General features: G+C 47.0%; 1 protein-coding gene across 1 annotated transcript in view; it reads right to left on the bottom strand.

Annotated features, from left to right (window-relative positions):
* The window catches only part of Rptor (regulatory associated protein of MTOR complex 1), a 349,556-nt gene that overhangs the window by 110,956 nt on the left and 214,379 nt on the right, over positions 1-24,221 (bottom strand). Inside the window, exons 8-9 of the mRNA XM_036195340.1 lie at positions 4,994-5,094; positions 4,413-4,557 (exon numbers count right to left, since the gene is read on the bottom strand). Of these exons, the coding sequence (XP_036051233.1) occupies positions 4,413-4,557; positions 4,994-5,094 (246 nt within the window). The remainder of the gene's footprint in view (positions 1-4,412; positions 4,558-4,993; positions 5,095-24,221) is intronic.

Here is a 24,221-nt window from a genome sequence, read left to right as displayed (position 1 = left end):
ACATCCCGTAGGAAGGAAGAATGTTGGGCTCTTATCTGTCAAGAGTGTGGAACTGGCTGAAAAATGGGAAAAAGGAACTGACACGTGGGTTCTGGGGTTGGCACACTGTCTCCTCTGGTGGCCAAAGCAGGCAGCCATGCTATGTGCTACTTCCTGTTCTACAAGACCCTGCTGTTTCCTTCAGTCCTTCCCACAGTACTCAGACACCCACAGCCTCCAGCTGTGAGCCTTCAACAGTTAGGAAGTGTTTCACTCTTGTAAGATACTCCTTACAGTTCAGAGACTCGAATGCCAGTCTCAAAGCCCCTTCCCACTACCATGACCTGAACCACTCTGGGTAGTGCAGGAGCTGTATTATGTGACCAGAAAAATAGGGTCAGCTGCCAATGACAGGGCTATATGCCCATCTGGCTGGAACCTCCGTTTCCTTGCTGCGTGAAGGCATGTGGGGCCTCCTAAGAGGATGTTGGGCTCTCTAGTTCATAGTGGGCTTGAGTCTGGAGGGCCTGTCCCCAGAATCTGGATATAGTGATATGGGATGCTTTTAGTAAGCAAGTGTGGCAGCACCACTGTGCAACTGTGGGCCATGAGGACTACTCAGCTCTTCTCTGACCTCATTCTTCTGTGCAGAGATGCTTGAAGAGGCAGCCTCTCACTAATAACATACCCTTCAGCAGAGGCCTATGAGCCCTATATGGTTTTTGAAACAGGACACTTCCTTTCTCTGCAAATCTTTTAGTTTCAGGACATTCGTTCCCTGGTCCTTTGAACTCCTTACTTGTAAAGGACATCCCAGTTTGCTATGAATTCTCCATACTTTATGAGGTTGCATGATTAAGTCACTTCTTCATGGCCCTATCAAAGGCCTATGCTCACAGCGTGATTTTGGATCAGAGAAGAGGACCCACACGTACAATGTGGCACTGGCCACTATTCTGTGAGAAGGCAGTTCCAGGCTTCTCAGCTGGTGGGACCACATACTCACTCTATCACAGAACCCACATCTCTCCTCACCAGCTCTGTCTTGTGTTCCACCAACCACGGTGAGAACACAATCCGGCTGGGGATAGGCAGAAGGAGGTACTTGACTCCCTCCTCTTTTCCCTTGATGGTTCCCCGAGGTCCCACCACAGAGAAGAGCATCTTCTCCTTGGCTTAGGAGCAGGCGTTGTTGTGGCATGAGCCATGGGATTTGTTCCACTGAATGGAACAAGCTATGTGAAGCCAGCATGCTAACCCTGTGGGGAGAAACTGAACTACATCTTTTCATCTACAGGGAACTTGCTAAGATGGGGCTGGAAGGGCCAGGGTATTTTCAGTGAGTTTTTACACCAGAAGTGCCCAGCATACCAAGACTGAGGTTCCATAGGATAAAGGCATCCTTGCCCAGCTGTATGCAGACAGTTGTGGTTCCCAGGGCCCCTTCTCAAACGACTCCCACCCCTGCCTCTCATCCTATCTGTAAAGTCCACTCCCCAGGGTGGTAGGTGGCCAGTGTTGAGAAAACTGCTATGGGGCGCTCTCTCCATCCTGCCCTGTCTGCTCCCTTCCCTTTGGTCTCCCCCCACACCGTGTGTGTGTGTGTGTGTGTGTGTGTGTGTGTGTGTGTGTGTGTGTGTGTGTTTGTGTGTGTCCACGCACGTGCTCACACTCAGACAGTGTGATTGGTGAAGGTTTGAGGTTGGAACAAGGGATCTTCCCTGAGTACTCTTTCACATTATTCTCTGGAACAAGGTCTCTCAATCAATCCCAGAGGTATCTAATAGGGACCGGTTGACGGCTCCACCTTTAAAGACTAGAATTTCAGGGGAGTCGCCATACCTACTTGGCATTCACACGGGTTCTACTCTAGGCTTCTTGCCTGGCAAGCACCTTCATCACTGAGCCATCTTCCCAGCCCTCCCTTTGGTTTCTTTTTGTTTGTTTTGTTTTTTGAGACAGGGTTTCTCTGTGTAGTCTTAGCTGCCCCAGAACTTGCTCTGTAGACCAGGCTGGCCTCAAACTCACAGAGATCCATTTGCCTCTGCCTCCTGAGTGCTGGGATTACAAGCATGCACCACAAACTCGGCTTTAGTTTCTTATAATAAAGTTTTACAGAAATTCTGGCTCAGAGGAAATAAGATGTAAGGAAGGCAAGGTTTTCTGAGGATGTGTTCTCTCCCAAATGCTCACTGTATCTACTCCCCAAAGGGTTAGTTACACGTTTCATAGGCTTCTCAAAGAGTGCTCTCTCCTCTGCTCCACAGTGCACAGCATAATGGGAAACGAACTAGCTGGGTACACCCTTTGCACTCTGATGGAAGTCTTCCTAGCAGTGACTTCCACTCTTGACTCCAATTTTATACTATCCATGCTTTAAAAGGATACAGACTATGCATTTTAACTTTTGTTATTTACATATGAGGGCTGGACACTACTCATTTTGGTTTCTCTCCAATAAATACAAATATTTAGTTTCTGGTTTAAAGTGGATAAGAAGTAGTGAGTTTACAAACATCTTGCTTCTCAGGGTGCTTAGTGGTGGGTGAAAGTTAGTATGTGTCTACTAAAAAAACCTGACTTTGCAATATTGTACAAAGGTGTTCAGCGTTAAACAGCTCTTTCTTACTATTGTGAATGAAGACTTTTGTTGTTGTTGCTGTGAGTTCATTTTGGAGTCCACGAGCCTCCAACTGTGTGGAAGGGTGCTTCCAGTTGGATGGGATACCCCCAAAGGACCGATAGCACCACTGGGAGGTGGTGCCCAGATGAAGGAAGTTCGAGCAACGGGGCATGGCTAGGAAGGGGATACTGGGGTCCATTGTGTTCCCTTCCCCTTTGTGCTCCCAGCAGGCTGTTGTGAACATTTGCTCCAGCATGTGCTCCTGCCAGGAAGTGCTACCTCCAAACAGACCCAAAGGCAAGGCAGCCAAGAGACCATGGACAGAAAGTTCTGAAACTATAACCCGCAGTAAAACTTTCTTCCCTATAAGCACATTAAGCCAGCTATTCTACTAAATAATGGCAATTAACCAGGTGTGGTGGTGCACATCTTTAATCCCAGCACTCAGGAAGCAGAAACAGACAGATTTCTGTGAGTTCAAGGCTAGCCTGGACTATACAATGAAACCCTGTTCCAACCAAACAAAAGTAAAGTAAATCTTAGGAGCGGGTAAGATGGCTCAGCAGTTAAGAGTATTTGCTACTCTTCCAGAGGTCCTGAGTTTAATTCCCAGCACTCACATGGCAGCTTATAACCATCTGTAACTGTAGTCCTGCGGGGTCTGACATAAACACAAAACACCCATATACATAAAATAGATAAATCTTTTTAAAAAGTAATGGAAAGTTGACAATACAGAAATCAAATGTCTTCAGATACGTTCAGATTCAGAATAAATTTATTACTTTAAATTTTATTTTATGTGTATGAGTGTTTTGTCTGCATGTATATATATGCATCATGTGTGTAGTGCCAGAAGAGGCCAGAGAAGGATGTTGGCTCCCTTGGACCTGGAGTTACAGTTACAGGTGGCCGTGAACCACACTGCATGGTGTTGGCTGAACCCTCTCTCCAGCCTCACACTGTATTCTTTTTACTGTTACGACTATTAACTAGCATTGGCTGTGCCACAATAAGAAGAGAGAGTATACGCAGTGATTGAAGACAACTATAGTGTGTGTGTGTGTGTGTGTGTGTGTGTGTGTGTGACACATGGCCTTAAATTTTAGAGAAACTGTGTATTCACTTAATAAATTTGGGGCAATTTCTTTTTCAGTACAAGTTCCAAAAAGGCCAGAGGGCCCTTATTTTGGCTCACAGATTAAGAAGGAACGTAGGATCTACAGACCGACCAAGTTCCAGGACAGCCTAGCCAAGGCCACACAGAGAGACCATGTCTGGAAAAGAAAAAAGAGAGAGAGGGAGAGGGGGGGAGGGAGGGAGGGGAGAGGGGGAGGGGGAAGGGAGGGAGGGGAAGAGGGAGGGTGAGGGTGAGGGGAGGGGAGGGGAGGATGGGGTCGGTGTCAGTGGGGAAGGCAGGACACCAGGAACTGAGACAGCTGGTTACATTGTGTCCATGGTCAGGAAACAGAGAAGAGACAGGAAGTGGGGGCTGAATAGGGGAAAAAAAACAAACAAAAAACCCTCAAGGCCTGCCCCCAAACACCCATTTATTCTAAGAAGGCTCCACTTCCTAATGGTTTTACAGCTTTCAAAAGAGCTCCACCAGCTGGGGAATATGTGTCCAAGTCTGCCGACTGTCCACTTACAAAGCCTCCTTCCTTCTGAAGACACTCCTTCCTTTCTCAAGGCTGGTGCCACCCTTCACCAGACCAGATCACTTCCAGTTCCAAGAAGCCCACAGTGCTACAGCGGGAAGCACATAACTAGGGACCCAAGCACAAGAGAGCTGTTGGATGGACACACTTACCACATGGCATGCATGTATGTTGGTGGGAGTCGTGGGCTGCTTACTGGAGTGCAGTTATATGACCTCATGATTCTTTCTGCCAATAAAAAATTTCTAAACAAACTTGCCACCAGCAGGTCCTGTCGGAAAAGCTTTTGGAAGAGATCTGAAGGCAGATAAAGAAATAACAAGGAATCTTCAGTGGTTTGTGCCCAGCATTGGAAGCCAAACATACAAGTTTTCTTCCATCAAAAAGTATTACAGACAAGTTGAGGCTGACACACACATTACTCACTGGTAATATACAAACACACATGCACATATTAGTTTATATATGAACAAATATGCAAATCCCAACCAACCTATAAACAAAGTGCACACATGTCTTATAGTAGGAATTCTGGTTTCAACAGATAAGGGCAGCGCCAACACTTATTCAGAAAGCTGAGCCCTGGGCCTGCTGGGAAGGCATTACTGAGGGGAGAGCAGGCTGACATGGTTCTACCACACCCAACCCTCCTTAGGCTCTTTTGCTCTCCTTTCTATTTTCAGTCCCTCTCTGGAGGGAACCAGTGATCCTGTTTGATGGTGGTGTCTCTCACCCCGAGGGAGCACATTCCAGGCGATGGTGTCTGTGATGGCTGTGAAGATCCAGTTCAGCTCACCCAGAGGGGTTCTCCGGTCATTCAGCCGTCCAGGAATCCTAAATAAGATGGTGTGTTTGCATTAGTGCTGCCATAATTACTAAAATAGGCAAGGGAGTCAGATGTGGGAACAGATCTTGATGGAGAGGGAAAGACAGGCTGGGCTGTGGCTGGGAGGTACTTCTGGAGTCCCCTACATTCCCAGAGTGGGAGGAGACAAGGAGACAAGACACTACATAGGCTCACCCTCAGTAGCTCCTCTCTCTACCCTCTAGGAAGACACACCAGCAGTTTTCTTGTTGCCTTTGTATGTATGGACCAAGCGCAGCTGGCAACAGACAGATGAACAGTTCCACACGTGTGGCACAAGCCCAACCAGGCTCAAAGACACACATCTCGTGCTATCAAGGGATGCACACGTCCTCACAGTCCTCTTCCACAGCCCTGTCTGGGTGCCACTGCTACAGAAGTGCTGAGGGACAAAGTCCTATCCCATACAGCCTACTTACCGTGTAGTTAATCAATTCGTCCTGAAGACCTAGATGGGCCCTCCTACCATGAAGAGTGCCACTGAGAAGGAAGGACAGACGAGGAGCCAACAAGGGCACAATGGGGAGCCAGGCAGTGAGACGCTGCAGACACTCAAGGCAGAGCATGGAGAGGAGTAGACACATGCACTATGGAAAGCTGTATTGAGTAAAGATCTGCATCCTGACGGGGCAGAAGGTCCATGACTAAGACAAGAGTGAGTCCACTGGAGACCAGAGTCGTTCAAAGCCCTAAGGTGTGGCCATGCCCTGCATCTTTCGGCTCTGCAGCAAGCTTAACTTTACCCACTAGGTAGCAAGTTTAATTATATCTGACCAGAAACTCTTTCTCCCAGAAGGAAAATGTTCACAGTGATTTGGTTTAGAAGCTAGAGTGTGATTTGCTATTTATAAGGTGGAACAGATTAATAATTCCCATTATAGTCACCCATTTGACGGTACTGTCAGTAAGAACAACTCAATGACTCAGACACAGAGGGGAGCAGGGCCAAGCTAGCTACATAACACAACTATGCCAAGTGAACTCTTTCCTGCCACTAATACCATTTGGTTTAGAAACAAAAATACTTCTTGTCTTCAAGGAGGCTTAGTGATAGGACAGAAAAAAGTCAGGGAAAAAACAAAAACAATCAGTGTAATCCTTTAAAGCAGCACTGCTCACATCAGGTGTATTTCCAATGCCTGGGACGCTGTCACGGAGCCCAGTGCTGGCCATGTGCGAGACCACAAAGTACCCTACTATTGAAGAGAAACCAAGGGCCAGAGGTGAACGCAGCACCGAGTGTTGGAGACTGGCTGGCCCTTAACCTGAGTGTGGGATTCTCCTTATGAGGTCTCTTGCCATGGAGAGCACCACATAGAGGTGTGTGTATGGGAACTGGACCCATGGCCATCAGCTTTCTACACAGGACAGGGAAGTATGAGAAATCATGGGAAGGCAGATGACCACTCTTCCTGGAGTTTCTCCCCACAGAGCTAGGTGAGCGTGGGATATACCCTTCAAAGAGAAGACACTTTTTCATGACTGCAAAAACAATGCCCAGCAAGGCTCTTTATCCGAGCTCTCGCAATTGCTGATGATGTCAGAGTTACATGCACAACCCACCACCATCTTCTGTAGTATGCCCCAACTGCCCTACCCACTACCAACACCAAGTCCAAGTATGCGGTGCCCCCCAAATTTTTCAATAGCTCACTAAAGATCCATTGGAAGTTGTCTCCTCTAGGTGACCATTTACTACACAGAAAGAGGCCACCTCAGCCAAGGCGAACCCACAGGACAGGGTCCAGGAATAGACAAAAAGAGCTCTGTTCTCTCTCCATTTGACAACACACATAGAACACTGCTGACCAGGCAGTCACTCAAGCCCAGGGACAGAGGCTTCCTAGAGTTCCAGTAGTGAAATGGCTGGTTACTGAGCTCAACCTCCAGTGTGACTAACACCCTGGGACTTATAGACCCTCCTACCTCATCTCAGGCTGGTCTTCCTGTTATGGTGAGCCCTGCCCTAGCAATGCCAGTGTGGTTAGCCACTGAACTAAAAAAACAGAGTACTTTGAAGAAGCAGGGGGAAAGGTCAGATGTTCTCTTTGGGCAAACCTGAATACTCTGCCCCTGACCCAAGATTAGACTGCTTAGCACCAAAGCATTCTCTTCCAGTGAAATCTTAGGCCTTTAGCTTAACATACAGTCCTAAGTATAAGCAGGAAGAGCCAGGAGAGCCTCCCTTTAGATGAGCAAATATCAGAGTAGGTGACCACCAAGCATCCATAGTGCACACAATCCTTCCAACAAGAGGTCTGCTGGGCCACTCCCTGCCCCACTTGAAGCAACAATCATACACTGAAAGAAAACTCCCCGAGTCATACCATTCAGGGATGGCTCAGCAAAACTATGGCAACCTTTGGGCAAACACACAGCATTCACACTGGAAACATATACATTCTTGTCTTCTACCTCAGTGTGTAGCTTCCCAGCCAGCAGTCAATCCCTCCTCCCCCCACTGAGACAGGATCTCACTATGTAGCTCTGGCGGTCCTGGAACTCGCTCTGTAGACCAGGCTGGCCTCAAACTCACACACATCCACCTGCCTCTGCCTCCTGAGTGCTGGGATTAAAGGCATGTGTCACTATGCTTGGCTTACTAGTCAATTCTAATCCAGAAACTTATTAAGGGGATACAGAATGTACTGAGGCAGAGTGTGATTTTATTAAAACTGTGACAAGTTAGAAATGGGCTACATAACCAAAACAAGAAAAGTGACTGAGTGAATTACAGAGTAACCACAGAGAAATGGCTAGTGGACACTTAATGGTTATTTTTTGGACATCTCAATAGGGTAATATGTGCTTTATAATAATAAACAAAGGAACAAGTCAAACATGGCACAGCCAAGAACACACAAAATACATGCAAGGAGAGCAGCAGGAAGAACTTCCACGTGCTGGAGGGTGATGGGGTGTGTGTGTGTTCTTCCTATGATCCATATGGAGAATCCACTCCATTGAACCATAGGGAACATTAGAGACTCGTGTTTCTTTGCTTATTTATCCTCAGCCTTGAGTGGCATTAGGAAGGAGGGCTCTAAGGCAACAGCATCTGGGGGACTGGTGCCTAGTGCAGTGGACAGCACTCTTGGGGGAGGTATAGGGTCTATAAGAATCAGAGACTAACCCCAGCCTGTAGCTAAGCCTGGACGGATACCAGTAAGAGCCTACATGCCTTGAGTCAAGTGAGGCTACCACAGATCAAGCTGTTTTCCTGGTTACAGTGTCTGGTGACGGGACAGAAGATGTGTTCTCAGCAGTGAGGAGCTGCCAGTAATAGTCTCTACCCTAGCCTCCGTCACAGAATAGCCACTGAGAACAGAGCCTATGTTTGGGTCTGGGTTACTTAGTTCTATCAAAACAAAACAAAACAAAACAAAACAAAACAAAACAAAAACAACTCTCATGTGTGACAATCAGCACTAAAATCCTACAGCATCCTAAAAACTCCCTATTTCCTCTGAGATCATCATGAAAATATAGGCAAGGCATCTTCCCAACTCACACTGATTGACTGGTCGAGCAACTGTCTAGTGAGGAAGCACTGATGTGCCTTCTGGCTCGTTTGCTGGCAGGTCCTTGGGATGACAAAGGTGGAGTGAGTCCACATCCCTCCTCCTTACTGTTTAGAGCTGTGGTCTCTGCGCCTGACAGAGAAGACAGGAAGCCATCTGGATTGTCACAGGCTGCGAAGGACCCAGAGGGAACCAAGTAGCTATAACACCCAGTCTGAGCCCCCACACCACTTGGGAAGCTTCTCTAGGCCCTAGAAAGTCTATGAACAAGCTCAGTTCCTTGGTGCTAACCAAAGACAAACTTTATGTGGAACGAGATCACAGGAATTGAAAGATGAGAAGCCAAATGATAGTCCAGCTGTGCTGGGGCTGGGCAACTTCTGCATCCTGTGTCTCGGCTCTGAGTCACGAAACCAACCTTATGTGCGACACGGGACGAAAATAAAACGGGTCACACTTGCACAGCAGACACAGCGGCAGCCAGACACCTCCTTGGCAGGGGCATACCGCCTCCTCAGCTCTCCCTCCCGCTGTCGCTGACGGCACAAGGTTTATTCCCATCTCATTCCCATCTTCCTGCATACATTGTGCTCCCCTGCAGCTTTCTGTTTCCGGTCAGGACTCATCTTCCTTGATTTCAACACCCAGGCTGTCACTGTTCAGCACCTACTGCCACACAGTGACTACTTTTGAGTATCTCCACTGCCATGCATGTGATGACCTCAGAGTGGGGCTGGTTCTGGAATGCTGTCTGACATCTTCCTCTTGGGCCACTCTCTCCTCACCCCCACACCCCTCATGGCCCTTGTCACCATCTCTTGCAGTCACTCATCAAGATTCTGTCCACCACTATTCCAGAGTCACCCTTCTCCACCAAGTTGACAGACCCTGTTAAATCACTGGTCATTCTACCTTAGTGAGGAAACATTTCTAAGCATCTGCCCTTCCTGCCTGTTTCTTACACAGGGGCTGTACAAAGTCAGCCTGCACTGTGGGAAGAGCACACTCATATAGATTGGGCCTCAGTCATGAAAGGTCTTTACAAGCTGAGGAGTAACTTTGAGGGATATGCAGGGTGAACAGCCAGCCTGAACTCTGGTGTCAGACAGACACTGTCTTGAATCTGACCAGTAACTGCCCTGTGGTCTTGGGCCAGCTATCTGAGCTCATTGAGGTCTGGTTTATTTCAATACCAAGCTTCACAACTAGCTAGACACAACCACTGACCGGGGTCTACAGCCATGTTTGCCACTGTACATGGGTCACCTCCCAGGAAGGTGTTCTTTTCATTCTTTCTCAGTTACAGACTGGGACTGGAGGCCGTCCTGGGGGTGTTCTTGGCCTTGGGAAGAAGTGGTGAACAACTGGACATAGCTTAGCCCACCATCTGCCTTACAAGGTCCCGAGGACCAAGAACAAATGGACCTGGGATGTAGGAAATGGGACTTATAGCAAGCTGCCCAAGTCTTTCTGGTCTTGGAAAAAAAATCAGCAACGACCTCATGACCTTAGGGCTCCCTTTGTGCTGCCACAGTGCTCCTCTTCCTTCACATCTGGAAAAACCACAGGGTGGCCAACAGCAAGGCAAGTTCCCCTTGCTGCTTCTGACCTTGACTAAGCCACTGATCTCTGGTTATAGCCCTTACCACTGGCCCTTCTGCCCCTGGAAAGCCAGATCCCAACACCCGTTTCCTGACCTGCTCTCTGGGATCCTGACTGAATTTGGGAATGCTGCCCTAACCTCACAAACCTCCAAACACACTTGGCACAGGGCTCAGCCTGCTTAGATCGATGAGTGCCTGCAGTGACTCTCCTGCCTCACACAGAGAAGGCTGTTCTTCATGCTTTGCTTGTCTTTCTTCACAGCCCGAGCTCAAGAGGAGCTTAGCAACAGCACTGCGTCCTTCTCTACAGCAAGGACCCACTCCATGAGCCCCACTCACTATTCACGTGCTCCCAGCCTTATTAGACCTTGTGTAGTTCACAGTTCCTGTGATAATCTGCTTCCACCTGCTGGGAAGGCTGTCCTCATCCAAGCCCCTCTAATTCATAGTATGCTGGCTCAGGGATCTTCCTCTGTCAGTTGGGAATTCTGCAAAGTCCTCTGTCTTTTCTGTAGGGGCTTTGAGTGCCTGTACTTAAAATCTCAAAGGGCAGCAGCACCTGTGGTTGGAGAAGAGTGGGTTGAGCACTTCTCAGCTTTGGCTGGACACACTTCACAGGAACAGCCAGGCCTCTAAGACTAAATTGGTCTAAAGTCTTCTGTCCAATTCACTCAAACAGAAAATTCCCTCATGGCCTCAAAATTGTCAATAACTGACCAAATTGATGGCTGATCTTGTAAAATCTATTGCAAATCTGGTCCCATGCTTCCTCAGACTGGTCAAATGCCAGATTGCATAGTGCTGGAAACAACAGTGTTGGCCTCTGTTTGCTTATGCTGCCCATGTTCCTTCCTGGGTCAGAGTTTCTGACTCCCCTTGGGCCAATTCCTAGGTAGTGTAGAAGCAGCTCCATCTATTCTGTGGAGCTCAAGATGCCCTGGACATAACAGCCAAGTAGCCTCTACACAGCCCTTCAGATACATAACACACATCCACCTCTGAACAGCTCCCCTAGAATGCCTTGCTTGTGTTCTTTGTATTATTCACCACTGCTTCTCTATGCTAATTTTCTGTGTAACTAGATAATACATTCCAATGGGCAATGACTTTCTTTCCTCGATATGTATCAATCTCCTTATAGTTTTTGGCAGAGTGCTAAGCACACTGCATAATCTCAGCAGCCCACAAACCTGAGTCATGGAACGTGAAAACAGCAGCAGCTCCCACTCATTCCTAAGACTCCTTGTTGCCCACTGGGTAGAACCCTAACTCTGTGGCAGCTGGCAGCTATGAATAGGGACAGGGAAGGAGTCAGGTCAAGTGCTGTTCTTCAGCTGTGTCCTCAGGGTCTTCAGCTCTTGAAGTGAGACCTCGCTTCTCTGGCACCCTAGAAACACTCTCCCGCTGAGAAAGGTGGAAGAACAGGTGCCTGCACCACCCCAAGAGGGAGCGCTCACTGCAGAGACCAGGCCAGGCGAAGAGACCCCAGCTTCTTTCCCGCCCCATGTGACCACCTGGGACACCTGCTTTTAATTGCCGCACACAGTCAGTCTCATCTGAGTTATAGTGAGGAACTGTCTAGGTCAAGTAGGCTTGTGGACAAGTCTGTGGGGAGCTGTCTTATCCTGAAAGTGGGTGGTGCCACTCTTCCTCCTCCTCCTCCTCCTCCTCCTCCTCCTCTTCTTCTTCTTCTTCTTCTGAGCTGAGGATTGAACCCAGGGCCTTGCACTTGCTAGGCAAGCACTCTACCACTGAGCTAAATCCCCAGCCTGGTGCCACTCTCTGAATTTGGGTCCCAGCCCGCATAAAGGAGAAGGTGCACATGTCCTCTCCGCTCTTGCCTGGATGTGACCAGCGGCTTCAGGCCCCTGCCTCCTGCCTCCCTGCGATGAGAAACTGCAACCTGGACTGAGAGGTAAAATAAACCCTTCTTCCCCTTAGTTGCTTTTGCCAAGGTATTTTGTCACAGCACAGAAATGATCACAGGACAGCTGACCAGTGTAGGTGCGAACTCACTAACTCCCTAAAGTGCTCCACTCCTCACCAGCCCTTTCACATTCCAACATCACATTATCACTACTGGGCACCCCTATGCCTGCCCAGAATGTCCTCCTATCTTCCTGGTTTTAAGGACAGAGTCCTTTACCAAGGAGCTTGGGTTTGTAACCTTTCCTAACACCTTCTCCTGGCACCTTCTTCCACTCTTCAGGGCCTACACAAATCTCTGCTGTCTTCTCCACTGTTCACAGAATGTTGTGGGTGCCTCTGTACCTTAACAACAATGCTGTTCAGGCTGTCTTCATGCTTGGCACAAACGCACCATGCTTGTGTGCCCATGTGTGCTTCGTGGCCAATGCCGAAATCATTACTGAATGATCACAATGCTCTGTGTGCACAAAATGGTCAGCACAAACCTCCAGCTTCCAGGAAAATAGCACCATCACCCCAGAGACAGTTTTGTACTCACAAAGTAAGGACACAGGAAGAAGGTAATAAAATGGTACAAGTTCCAACATCTGAAATCCACTAGAAATGCTGGTGCACATTCCTGTGGCCAGCTTGGTACACACAGCAGCAAACAATCTGTAACACACTGAGGCACCGTGTAAGGGCATGCTGCATGCTTGTCACAAATGCCCACAGACACAGGAAACAGTCCACACCATGGTACCAACAGCAAGTATCTTGGCAGGGTTATGGGTATTTTTTAAATTGCTTTTTGTTTATCTATATTTAATGAGATATCTGCTAAAAACACAGTCCCTACATAACAAAGAAAAATCAAGTCCCCCCCCCTTTTGATAAAAAAAAGGCAGTTTCTAAAAAGGGAAGGTACTTTAAAATTGCATTCTTTTGCAAATACATAGATGGATTAAATCAATTAGGGTATGGTATGGTATATCTTTACTTGTCAAATGACCACAGTGAATGTGACTGTGTGAAGAACCTTATAGGTTATTGCAAATGATTCATTACTTGGAAATGCTTCCTGACAAAGACCAGAGGAGGTGAACCCAGCAATTTCCTTTGAAAACAATTCTGAAAATGAGGGTCAGTACATAATGGTTGGATCTTCAGTAAGGTAAAAGCTCCTGCATTGGTCCACATATGTGTGCATGTGTACAGATGCACACAGAGCCCCATCAAGAGCACTGCGCGGAAGCATGGACACAAGGCTACACACTCATTTTTCTCCTAATGATTCAGGGCTATAAGGGCAGAGCCTGAAGCCTGGAGCTAATTTGCTGGAAAATGGGTGTTTATGAGACTTGTAAAACTACTTTTCATCAGTTAACAATCTCCTAAGCCAAATCAGACCACAAACCACATGCCCTGACATCCCTTCCCACAACTCTAGCTGCTCACAGATGCCAAATGGTCAGGAATCTGTGGTTTACGTTGTGACCCATGGACAGTCTCAGGAGCTGTGGTTTCCAATGCTGTATTGACACTGCCCCCCCCACCCACCCACTAAACACACAGACACCAAAAAGCTGTTATCACAGTAATTCAGCCCACAGCACCCAGGCCAGGAAGTGACAGAAACACAAAGCAGTACAACTACAAAGTATATCCACGTGGACACATCAAGGTACAATCGTCCAATCCAGATGAGAAACCTTAAAAATGGTAAGAGAAAACTGTTCAAGGGAAGGCCACGTATTTAGTATAGGTCAAAGAGACACCTCCTCCCCACCCACAACCCCAACCCATCAATCAAACAAAAGACAAGCATGGCAGCAGCAGGCAAGGCCTCTAAGGCCTTGAACTATCAAGCAGGAACTCACTTGGAAGGGTCAGTCTAAGCTGAGGTTGGTGAGATGTGGCTGTGCCCCAAGAGTGAAGAGTAAGTGTACAAATCTTCAAAAATCTCGTTTGAACAGAACAATATGCTTAAAAGGGCAACCCAGGCTGATGGTCAGTCAGTCAGAGGAGCCCAAGATCTGTCTGAACATTCAACAGCAACACAGGGCATTACCAGAACAAAGGGGATAATCAAACCTTAGCAACCACAGCCTTCCTTCTGCCTCCTCAACAGATGCAGGAAACGTGTGCATCAAATTTCAACACCAATCTGTGACGGCAGGGAACCTGACAGTGGCTAGCTACAAAACACTCACAGCTCACACTGTGTTAACAACATAATACAGACTCTTCTCCTTCACTGACCCTTGAGAGCAGAGCTTGGATGCCCAGCTTCATTCTTTCCATTTAATATGGGTACTAGGGATAGTAGACAGTTCAATAAAATAAGAAAAAGAAATAAGAGATGCAAAAATTGGAAAGAAAGAAGCCAAACTCAATGCACCAGCAGATGACATAATTATAAATAAATACAGAGCTTATGGAATCTGCAAAACAACTACCAGAGCAAGTAAGTCAGTTTAGCAAATCTAGAGGAAACAAGGCCACTGTACAAAACTCATTCATTTCTATATGCAACCACACAATTAAAAATTCTGACACTAATAAAAAGAACACACGATCTGTACAGTTAAAACTACAAAGCACCAAGGAAATAGTAGTCCTCACATGACAGGGCTATCAGAAGACCAATTCAGTACTAGAGAAGTACAATGAAGCACAGTGAATATCTATGTGAGTAACTGGGACACCACCAGTCAGAAGAGCAGGGCAGGGTAGAGGACAGAATGGCTGAAAGTACAGGCCTTGGTGTCAAGCTCCTGCCCCACTCTGGGACTCCCATCTGCATCTGCCTGGCCCACCTTGCCCATGCTCAGCTCCCTCTTTGTGAGGATCACTAAGGGCATACTTTACTGCATAAGTCAAATGATAAAAGGTCAATAAATAAGAAATGGTTGACACATTGGAGCTGCTGAACTAGATGTGCAAACAGTCATCATACTCAATATGGCTCTCTTCAGAAGAGCCATGGAAAGGACATAGCAGGCTCAAATATAAGGAGGTGCAATGCCTGATGTCTGCAGCCCAGCCCATGTTGTGGCACCCCAAACTCCTGAAACTCAACACCACAACTAGCAACAAGAGGAAGACGGAGTTCTCAATCACACATGAGGGGCGAGGAGATGGCTCCGGGAGTAATGCGATTGCTTTACAAGCATGAAGTCTTGTCGTCGTCCTCCTCCCGCCCCCGTCCCATTCCCATATAAAAACCGGGTACAGCAATGCCCATCTGTAACTCCACTGCTGGGGGAGGGGCAGGTGGGGGGGGGGGGGGAGGAGGAGGAGGAGGTGGCGGTGGCAGCAGCAGATCCCAGAGTCTTGCCAGCCAGTTAGACAACCGGAATGGGCAGCTCCAGTCAATGACGGTTTCAAAAATTAAAGTGGAAAGTAACTAATGAAAAATCCAATGCTGATCTCTGGCTTCACTACCTAAAACCAAACAATATGCCTTAAAATACAGTTATATTGATGAAGACAGCTGTACAAATAAAAGGGCAGACACAGATCAACCGAGTGGAGTTTCACATCACAGATCACCTGTCCATGATCTGGAATTTGATGACCAGACAGGAAGAAGAACTTTGAACAGTACTGAACACAATACACAAAAATTAACCTAAAATGGAGCATAAACTTAAACAAAAGTTAAAACTGTAAAACTTTTAGAAAGAAAGGTCAACAGCCCTGGAAGAGTCAGGCAAAGACTTTTGTGTGGGACACAGAAATGACAAATTATAGGATAAAAGGCTATGAAGTCAGATCTCATCTGAATGAAAAGCTTCCCTTTGAAGGAATGCTTTGAAGACCAAAACACAAGGTACAGACTTTCCAAAATTGTTAACAATACAAGGCTCTGACTATGTACATCCAAAACACACAGGGACTCTTGAAGACACACAACTTAAGAACTGGCAAGAGACTCGAACACACTCCATTTCACTACAGAATGTAAGTCAACAGCAGTGACACATGAAGGTGTTCCAGCAGACAGTCAGTTTAAGTTCAAGTCATGACACCATATGGCATGTCCTCTAGAACTGCCAATCCTAAAGATGCAGGTCACCAAGAGTGGACACACACCCAGAATGGTAGTATACTCACATACCTGCAAGGATAGTCCACCATGATTTAAAAAACAGCCAGGTGGGCTGGAGAGATGGCTCAGAGGTTAAGAGCACTGACTGCTCTTCCAGAGGTCCTAAGTTCAATTCCCAGCAACCACATGGTGGCTTACAACCATCTGTAATGAGATCTGGTGCCCTCTTCTATATACATAAATAAATAAATAAATCTTTAAAACAACAACAACAACAAACAGCCAGGTGATTTATTTTATAGTATTAAATGCACACCTACCACATCACCAGCCATTCCATACACAGGTATTTATCCAGGTGAAATAAACATACATTTCCACACATGACCACAGATGATTGACTGTAGCATAACAACCCAAATGATCCACCAGTGGGTGAAACCAACTGACACAGAATAGGATGTGACTTGCAGTAAGGGAACATAGCACCAATGCACCAAGCCTGTGTGAATCTCAAAGGCTACACCTATCAAAGAACCCATACATACTTCCAAGAGCTCTACTTCCACAAAATTCTGAAAAAGCCAACTCCAGCATATGGGAAGGCAGATCCAAGATGACCTGGGCTTGGGGGTCAGGAGGGTTAGTGGGGTAGGATGAGGTAAGAACATCGCAGACCCACCCTGCTGGTAGCAGTAGTTCCAGGACACCGTACATCTGTCAAAGTTCATCAAATCATAGTTAACTCCAGGTATTTTATTGATAGTCTCTTGATAATGTTGATCTAAAATCATGAAAACAAATATAGGGGAAATTATAACATTTTCAAACAAGACAGAATTTTTTCACCAGCAGATGTGCACTAAAGGTAAAGAAAATGAGCTCAAATGGGAGCTCTGAGGTACAGGAAGGAACAAGGGTCATCAGGTCTGAACACGGTTAATGTAATTGAACTAACTCTGGAGGGTAACAGCACTGTGTACAGACAAAAGCAAAGACAACAGGGATGTGTGTGTGTGTGTGTGTGTGTGTGTGTGTGTGTGTGGTACAAGTATCAGCTGTGGAGAGGCTAGCTTTCACAGCCATGTGACTGCAGTGACAGGCAGCTTCCCAGGCAACAGCTATGCTCAGGAGTCAAGGCTTAGTTGCCACCAGAAAGGTGGGTCAAACGTCTCAGGTGAGGCACAAGCTCTGCCTCGCTGTGGCCTCATAGTGCTGTCTGGCAGCTATACTCAATGAGAAAATGCTGCCTCCCAGCACACTTGGTTTCCTTAGGACCCAAGCTCTTGAGCTGGGCAGAAATGAAGTCAGTGCCACAGCAAGAGACTGATATGCACCGTGCTGAGGCACGCAGGCCTTTGTTTTGACGGCAAAGGCCAGTATTTTGGTATCCCGGTGAAGAAAATGGAAGATGTGTATGCTGTATGCACACGCCCCAAGGCAGCCTCCATACATCCTTTCTCCAAGACTCATCTCTGACGCCACTGCAGTACTGAGTCTCCTTCTGTGCTTGCCCATCAGAACAAACCATGGAACTCCTTGTTGAAGTGGTGTGTCAAGCACAGAGGTGATTGGTACCTTTCACCTGCCCTCTGCCTTTACAGGAATTTGAATAAAAGGTGCCAGGGCAGGAGTGACCACCTGGAGATGAGGTGATGGACACAGGCAACTGGGTGGGTGAGGCCTCGGGGTGGCAGGCAGAGATCCAGTTTTCTGTCTGTTAGTGTCCCAACACTCCCTCTAGCTACTGGCTTCCTCTCCACTGTGCAGGCCCTGGGCATTCGTTTCCCCTGATCCACCCTAAACCAGCATCAGTGAGTTGTTACTCAGAGGATCATGACCTGAGCATGCTGATCAATTGCTGATTTCTCAGAGGATTGGTGATCCATGCATGCTGATCAATTGCTGATTTTTCACCATAAACAGATGTTACAACTGCATTGGAAAAAAAAAAAATCACACTTTTAAAACCAAGCCTGTATCTTTTAATGATTACTTTTTAAAACTAGTCCATATTATGAGTTTAATTGGGCAGCCCACATACCTTCCTGAGTGAGGGTACTGAGGGAGAAGGGTAAGACACAGCTCAGATGCCCACTGAGGTGGACTGCCAGACACACCCACTCTGCATTTCCATTTTCTTGGCTCTTAAAAGGTGGATGACAATACTCACCCTCAAAGGGCCCTTTAGAAATGTGATGGAAACCTTATCTTGAAAAAATAAACAAACAAACAAACAACCCAACCAAAAAAGGGAAGGTGATATATACAAAGCCCTCAACACAGGATTGGATACATAGCAGGTATTCAAGCAAATGCTATTTTAGAATGTGATAAAAGTCATGAAGTTTCAAATGCAGAATCAAGCCCACCCTAGGGCAGTGGACACCTGAGGCTGAGTGGCCTGAGGCCTCTGAGGCAGTCAGAGCACCACTGGCTGCTGTGCTGCTCCAGACATGGCCGTTAGCTCTTTAGAGTACGTGTTTACACAATCGATGTTCATCATGAATAATTTTTTGTACACTTTGTGCCTCTAGTGATCAGAATACTAACTAACAGCCTCGCGGAACAGGTTCAGCATCTGTAGGATCCCTGGAGCTTTCTGAGAACCCTAATATTTCTAGCACTGTTTAAGCGTTTCATTACTTTGTTTCAGGGCTGAAAAATGTCCCTTAATTTGCAAGCATGGATCTTACTGCTACTCTCTCAAAGGATTTAGAATATAAATATGCACTGCAGCAGCAACAGACTTATTCATCAGGCAATAGGTGAGCAGATAATTAGAATCAGTGGAGGGGGCTTGAGGAAGTTCGCTCTTCCTTCCAGACACAGCAGCTTAGTGGAAAACAGATACCTTCCCTAGCTTTAAGATGCTGAAGTTAACGAACATCCACCACATGTGCCTCGTGGCATCTGCAGGTAATTGCTAAGGCTACAGTGGAGCCACAATGGTGTCCTGAGCAATCATATCTGGAACACAGCAGTAAGGCAACCTCTGGAAACCAACCCTGGTCCCCACCATCTCCACCCAGCAGTGCAGCTCCATGGTGTAACTCCTGCTTGGTATATATGAGGTCGTGGCTTCCATCCCCAACACCAAATGAGAAAGAACAACTGGCTTCCTAAGAGCACAGAAGGCCTGTGGAGACTTCAGGGGCTCTCACCTGCAGTGGTGCTACAATTCTCCCCGGGCTACAGTTCAAGGTTCAGTGAAATCCTGCCCTGACAGCCACAGCTCTGATCTGGAAGCACTCTGGCCCTGGAGGCCTGGGCACAACATGGTGGTTGGTGTAAGAAAGAAATATGAGTGGCAGGCAGGATACATGGGCAAAGCATATGTGTGCAACTGCTACTCAGTTGCTTACAGCGGGCACCAGAGAGAGGTGCACCAGGGGAGCTGTCCATTTCCCTCTGGAATCTTTTATCATGAAGAGAACAAATGCAGCCAGAGGCCGGTTATCTTAGCCCATCTGTGTAGAGCAACTTGCTATATTGGCCAAGTGGGCCAGAACCAAAGTCAGTATGACACAGGTGTTAACAGAAAGGACTTCCCATGTGGTGAGCCGAATGAAGTATAAGACTGTTTACAAACGAATGTTTAGAATCCTTAAAAAGCCAGGAAAAAAAAAAAATCAATTGCAGATCTAACTAAAGCCCCGCTAATGTTGTGCTGATGTGCTGCTAGGCATTTGCTATCATCCATTTATCCCTGTAAGCTCTTCATAGCTCCAGATCCTTGAACCATGTATTTCTAGGGTGCACTCGGGCTTCCTTAGGAACACTGATGCTCAGGGCTTTCCTCTCCGGTCTCTCACTAATCCACAGAGCTCAGGATTTTGTTCAGAATAATGAGCAGCTACAGAGTAAATGGACTGAAACCAAGGAACTGAACAGACAGCCCATCGCTGTTTGCTCTGATAACTGTAACTGAAACAATCTATCCCACCAATTAATTTGGATCCAAGGTCAGAACATACAAGAACTCATGGGAAGGCATCCATGCTCTGCATGAAGGCCACATTGTACCTGGAGAAAATATGGGGGTAGACACTATCCCATAACCACTCAGGAATTCATCAGGCCCTGGAGTCAAGATGATGATGGATTCCCTGTTAGCTTTAATGCAAATGAGATTTGGAAAACCCAGAGCTCCACCTCTCTGAGAAAGCAGACTAGCCACTGTGAGCAGGGGCACGTGACCAGGTATGTCACTCAGCCAATTACACAAACCTTACCCAGCAACTCCCCTGACAGCTTTGTCAATATCATGAAAATGTTTTTATTAGAATCTCTCAACTACTCAAAAATTTATATATTTTGAAATATTCCATGATTCTGAAACCATCAGCTATTTATACATTTTTTAAGAGAACACTCATGCTGACTGGGTGGGGAGGCTGGGCTTTTGCTCTTTGGGGTTTTGAGTACAGCCAAGAAGGCAGCGGGGGTGAGTATGTATCCCTCAATGGACTACATAAACCCATCTGCTGCTCATACTTGGGATAAGAGGGCTCTGAGGTGAGGAGCAGTCCAAGGTACTTCGAATCAGACCTCAACCAATTTGGTGCTGATCGCTCAACAGAGTAGCAAGTAACTATTCTATGATCACTTCATTTCAGCAGAGTTTTAAAGATATAATAATATTAAAAGGCTTTTCAAATGTTCTGGGGCTCTAGAGCCAACTGGCTTAGCTGGCACTGTGCTGCGATGCGTGCAGGCCTGACCCTAGAGACCTTCTTTCCTGGGCACCTTGGGCAAGAGAAATGGACTGACAGTCAGGGAACACTCCAAGCATAGTGGAGCCTGTTCACGCTCTCAGGATTGGAATAAAGGAACTTGGCTCCCTGGTCCTACCTCTAGGAAAGTGTCCCTGGGCTCCTGGCATGCTGGTGACAAATACACTCTTGGGACTCAGTCAACAGGTCCCAACATTCTGCCTGTACAGCTTGTGCTCAGATGTATGATGAAGCAAGGGGCCACTACATGTGTGAAACCAGTGGGCTGTGACCTCCAGAGACAATCAATTCTGGAGCACTGGTGCAGCAGCAGCAGCAGGAGAGCAGTTCCCACTCACAACATGTTCTAGGGCTCATGGTCTCTATGACCCTCCACTCTGTGTTACATTTCCCTTAATCTTTCACATCTTGAAGAAGAATGTTCTATGGTTTGGATATGCCTACAGTGCATCCTCCAAAGTTTCAAGGACTGACATCAGCCCCTACTTTGAGGTACAAAGAGGACAAAAACTGAATCCAATCTGGTGTGCAGGTCAACGGGTTGCTGGAGGGGTTTAAGATTAGATGAGGTCAGTGGGTGGGGCCTACAGTTGAATTCAGGGGACTTTAAAAGGAGACACATATAGTAACCATACACATACTCTTCCTGTCTTATCATGTCATATACTGCATAGTCTAGAGACCTTTCCAGCAAGACCTCACTAGATGTGGCTCTATGACCTTGTGTTTCCAGAATGGTAAGCTAACAAAAACCTCTTTTCTATGTACTGCTTTGTGGCAGTGCATGTGTTGTTGTGGTGTGGAGCCCAGGGCCTTGTCCACACTAGGCAAGTGCTTGACCACTGAGCTGTGCTTCCAGTCTCCACAGTACTTTATGCTAGAAACCTCAAAATGGCCTACTACAGGACATAAGCCTGTACATGAATGAAAACGTAAGGACAAAAGTAAGTCTGGTTCTGCTCTATACCCTGATGCCTGGCTGCAGACAGCTCTCTTTTGCCGCCTCTACACAATGGTAAGAGTAGCCAAGAAGGCTGTGGCTATGGAAAGCCAGGTCAAAGCTTCAGTGTTTTAGGAACTCAGCAACTTATAAATGCACCCCTGGCATCAAGTGCTCCACTGGTTATGCTGCAGAACGCCCGTGGACCAGGAAAGAGGGTGGGGGTAAACTGTGCAGAGGTGGAGTGCCACACAATACTGTACCACATAGAAACTATTGGCTGTGGTGGGCACAATGAAGATACACAAAAGGGAGGTGGGTCACTCAAAAATACCCCGAGTTTAGCAGTTATGCCAACTGTCCCACATACCTGCAACCTCAGCACATGTGTTCTTGAACCACAGCAATGCTACCAACCTCCCAGCAGGGGTGCCTGCACTGAGGCGCAGGGTAACACTGCCAGCCAGCATGACCCAGGCAGGGCACCCCATGTGCAGCATATGGAGATACCAGGTGGGCAATGCAGAGATTCCTGCATGAACAGCTAAAGCAGGCTGCAAAGTTGTGGGATTCACAGGAACCCAAATGGGAAAGTTTTAAGGAGACATTCAGATAATAATAGAGTAGACGAAATGAGGGTTGTGCAGGACCCATCAGAGGAATGTGCTGCCCAGCTTCCTAGAAATCAAACCTCCTTATAGGACTGTAATATAATAGGGAAAAGGTCTAAAACCTTTTCTTTTAAATAGCAAGCGAACTGCAAAGGTGAAAAACACATATCATTTCAGAACTCGATCTAGTGACTGTAGCTGGTGGCTTTGGGGCTGTGCATCAGGCTTTCTCAGGTTTGTAATTTGTCCTGGCATAAAAATATAAATAGGATTCACCCATTCTCATTCAATTTAACCGTTGCCAAGCTACAAGGGAGAGCAGCAATATAGTGTTTCAAATGGCAAATGTTGACTTGTGTCAGTTTCAACTGACATAGACTGCTCCCTGTGACTCAGATCCAAGTCAACACCTCAAACACACGGACAGTGATGACTGCAGCACTGAAGACTTGTTAAATCGGGACTGGAGAGATGGCTCAGTGGTTAAGAGCACTGGCTGTTCTTCCAGAGGACCTGGGTTCAATTCCCAGCACCCACATGGTGGCTCACAACTGTCTGTAACTCCAAGACCTGACACCCTTACACAGCCTATGTATAGACAGCAAAACACCAATGCAAATAAAATAAAAATAAATTATATATATTAAAAAAAGACTTGTTAAATCAATCTCAATAAACTCTCTTCCACAAAGTCTTTTTGGAAGTCATCATTTCTGCTTCACAACTAGAGCTGGGTTCACAAGTTCTCAACACTGCATGGTGGTGCCACGCAAAGCCCGACGTCCATGCTCTCTCACCACAGCTCCTCCCAGACAGGTGCGTTCTGAGACCTGGCCACCCTAGCGACAACACATCACATCTGTCTTCTTAAAAACAAACACGCCAACCAAGCACTGGAGACGGCTCAGTGGTGAGGAGCACTGGCTGCTCTTCCTGAGGGCCTGGGTTTGTTCCCAGCATCCACACAGCAACGTAACAACTGCCTGTAGCTTTAGTTACAAGGGATCTTGCACTATATTCTGCAATCTGCTAGCCCCAGGCACTCACAAGGCACATATACAGACATGCAAGAACTACACATACACATAAAAAATAAACAAAACACCATACCTAGTGTTTCAGCACCTGACTGACTTTTTATCACCACTTGTCACAGGACGGGGAGGAAGAGGACCCTCTGAGTTCACCTCTAGGTGCCTAAGAGCCACTCTGCTGGCTGGGAAAGCTATGGCAGGGTGGGAAGGACAAGAAAAGCCAGTAGTGGGAAAGTGATGCCTGACAGAATCGCTGGTATTTTCTGTCTGGGCAGAAGGATGCCCACTGTTGCTTGTTAACCCTCACTGGCCAGTTCTAATAGGGAATGAGAAATGACTTGCCCACAAAGCGGAAGAAACCATTTTTCCCAGGCCGTGATCTACCCTGGGCTTTGCTTCTTGTCTGGTCCTGTTGCCCACAGCAGTTGTCACCTCTGCTATGCCCCCAGCAATTCTGACCAATATCCTGTTAGGGCATTGCTACCTGCCTCCACATTTAGGTTAACTTCATTTCCCCCCTGTTACATGGCAAACTGACTTCTTTTGGTGTGAGTTCTATGGCTTTAACATATGAAGGCTCAATGGGGCCACAGGCAGGACACCTCCTCGCTAGTCCCTCAGGTCACTCACCACAGTCCTGACCTGACCCTACTTGCTCTCCCACCCCATTCTTAAAGACTGGCTTCTG

The sequence above is a fragment of the Onychomys torridus genome, chromosome 8 (assembly GCF_903995425.1).
Source record: "Onychomys torridus chromosome 8, mOncTor1.1, whole genome shotgun sequence".
NCBI lineage: Eukaryota > Metazoa > Chordata > Mammalia > Rodentia > Cricetidae > Onychomys > Onychomys torridus.
The sequence above is the reverse complement of the archived record's forward strand: the minus strand, read 5'-3'. Positions and strand labels throughout refer to the sequence as shown.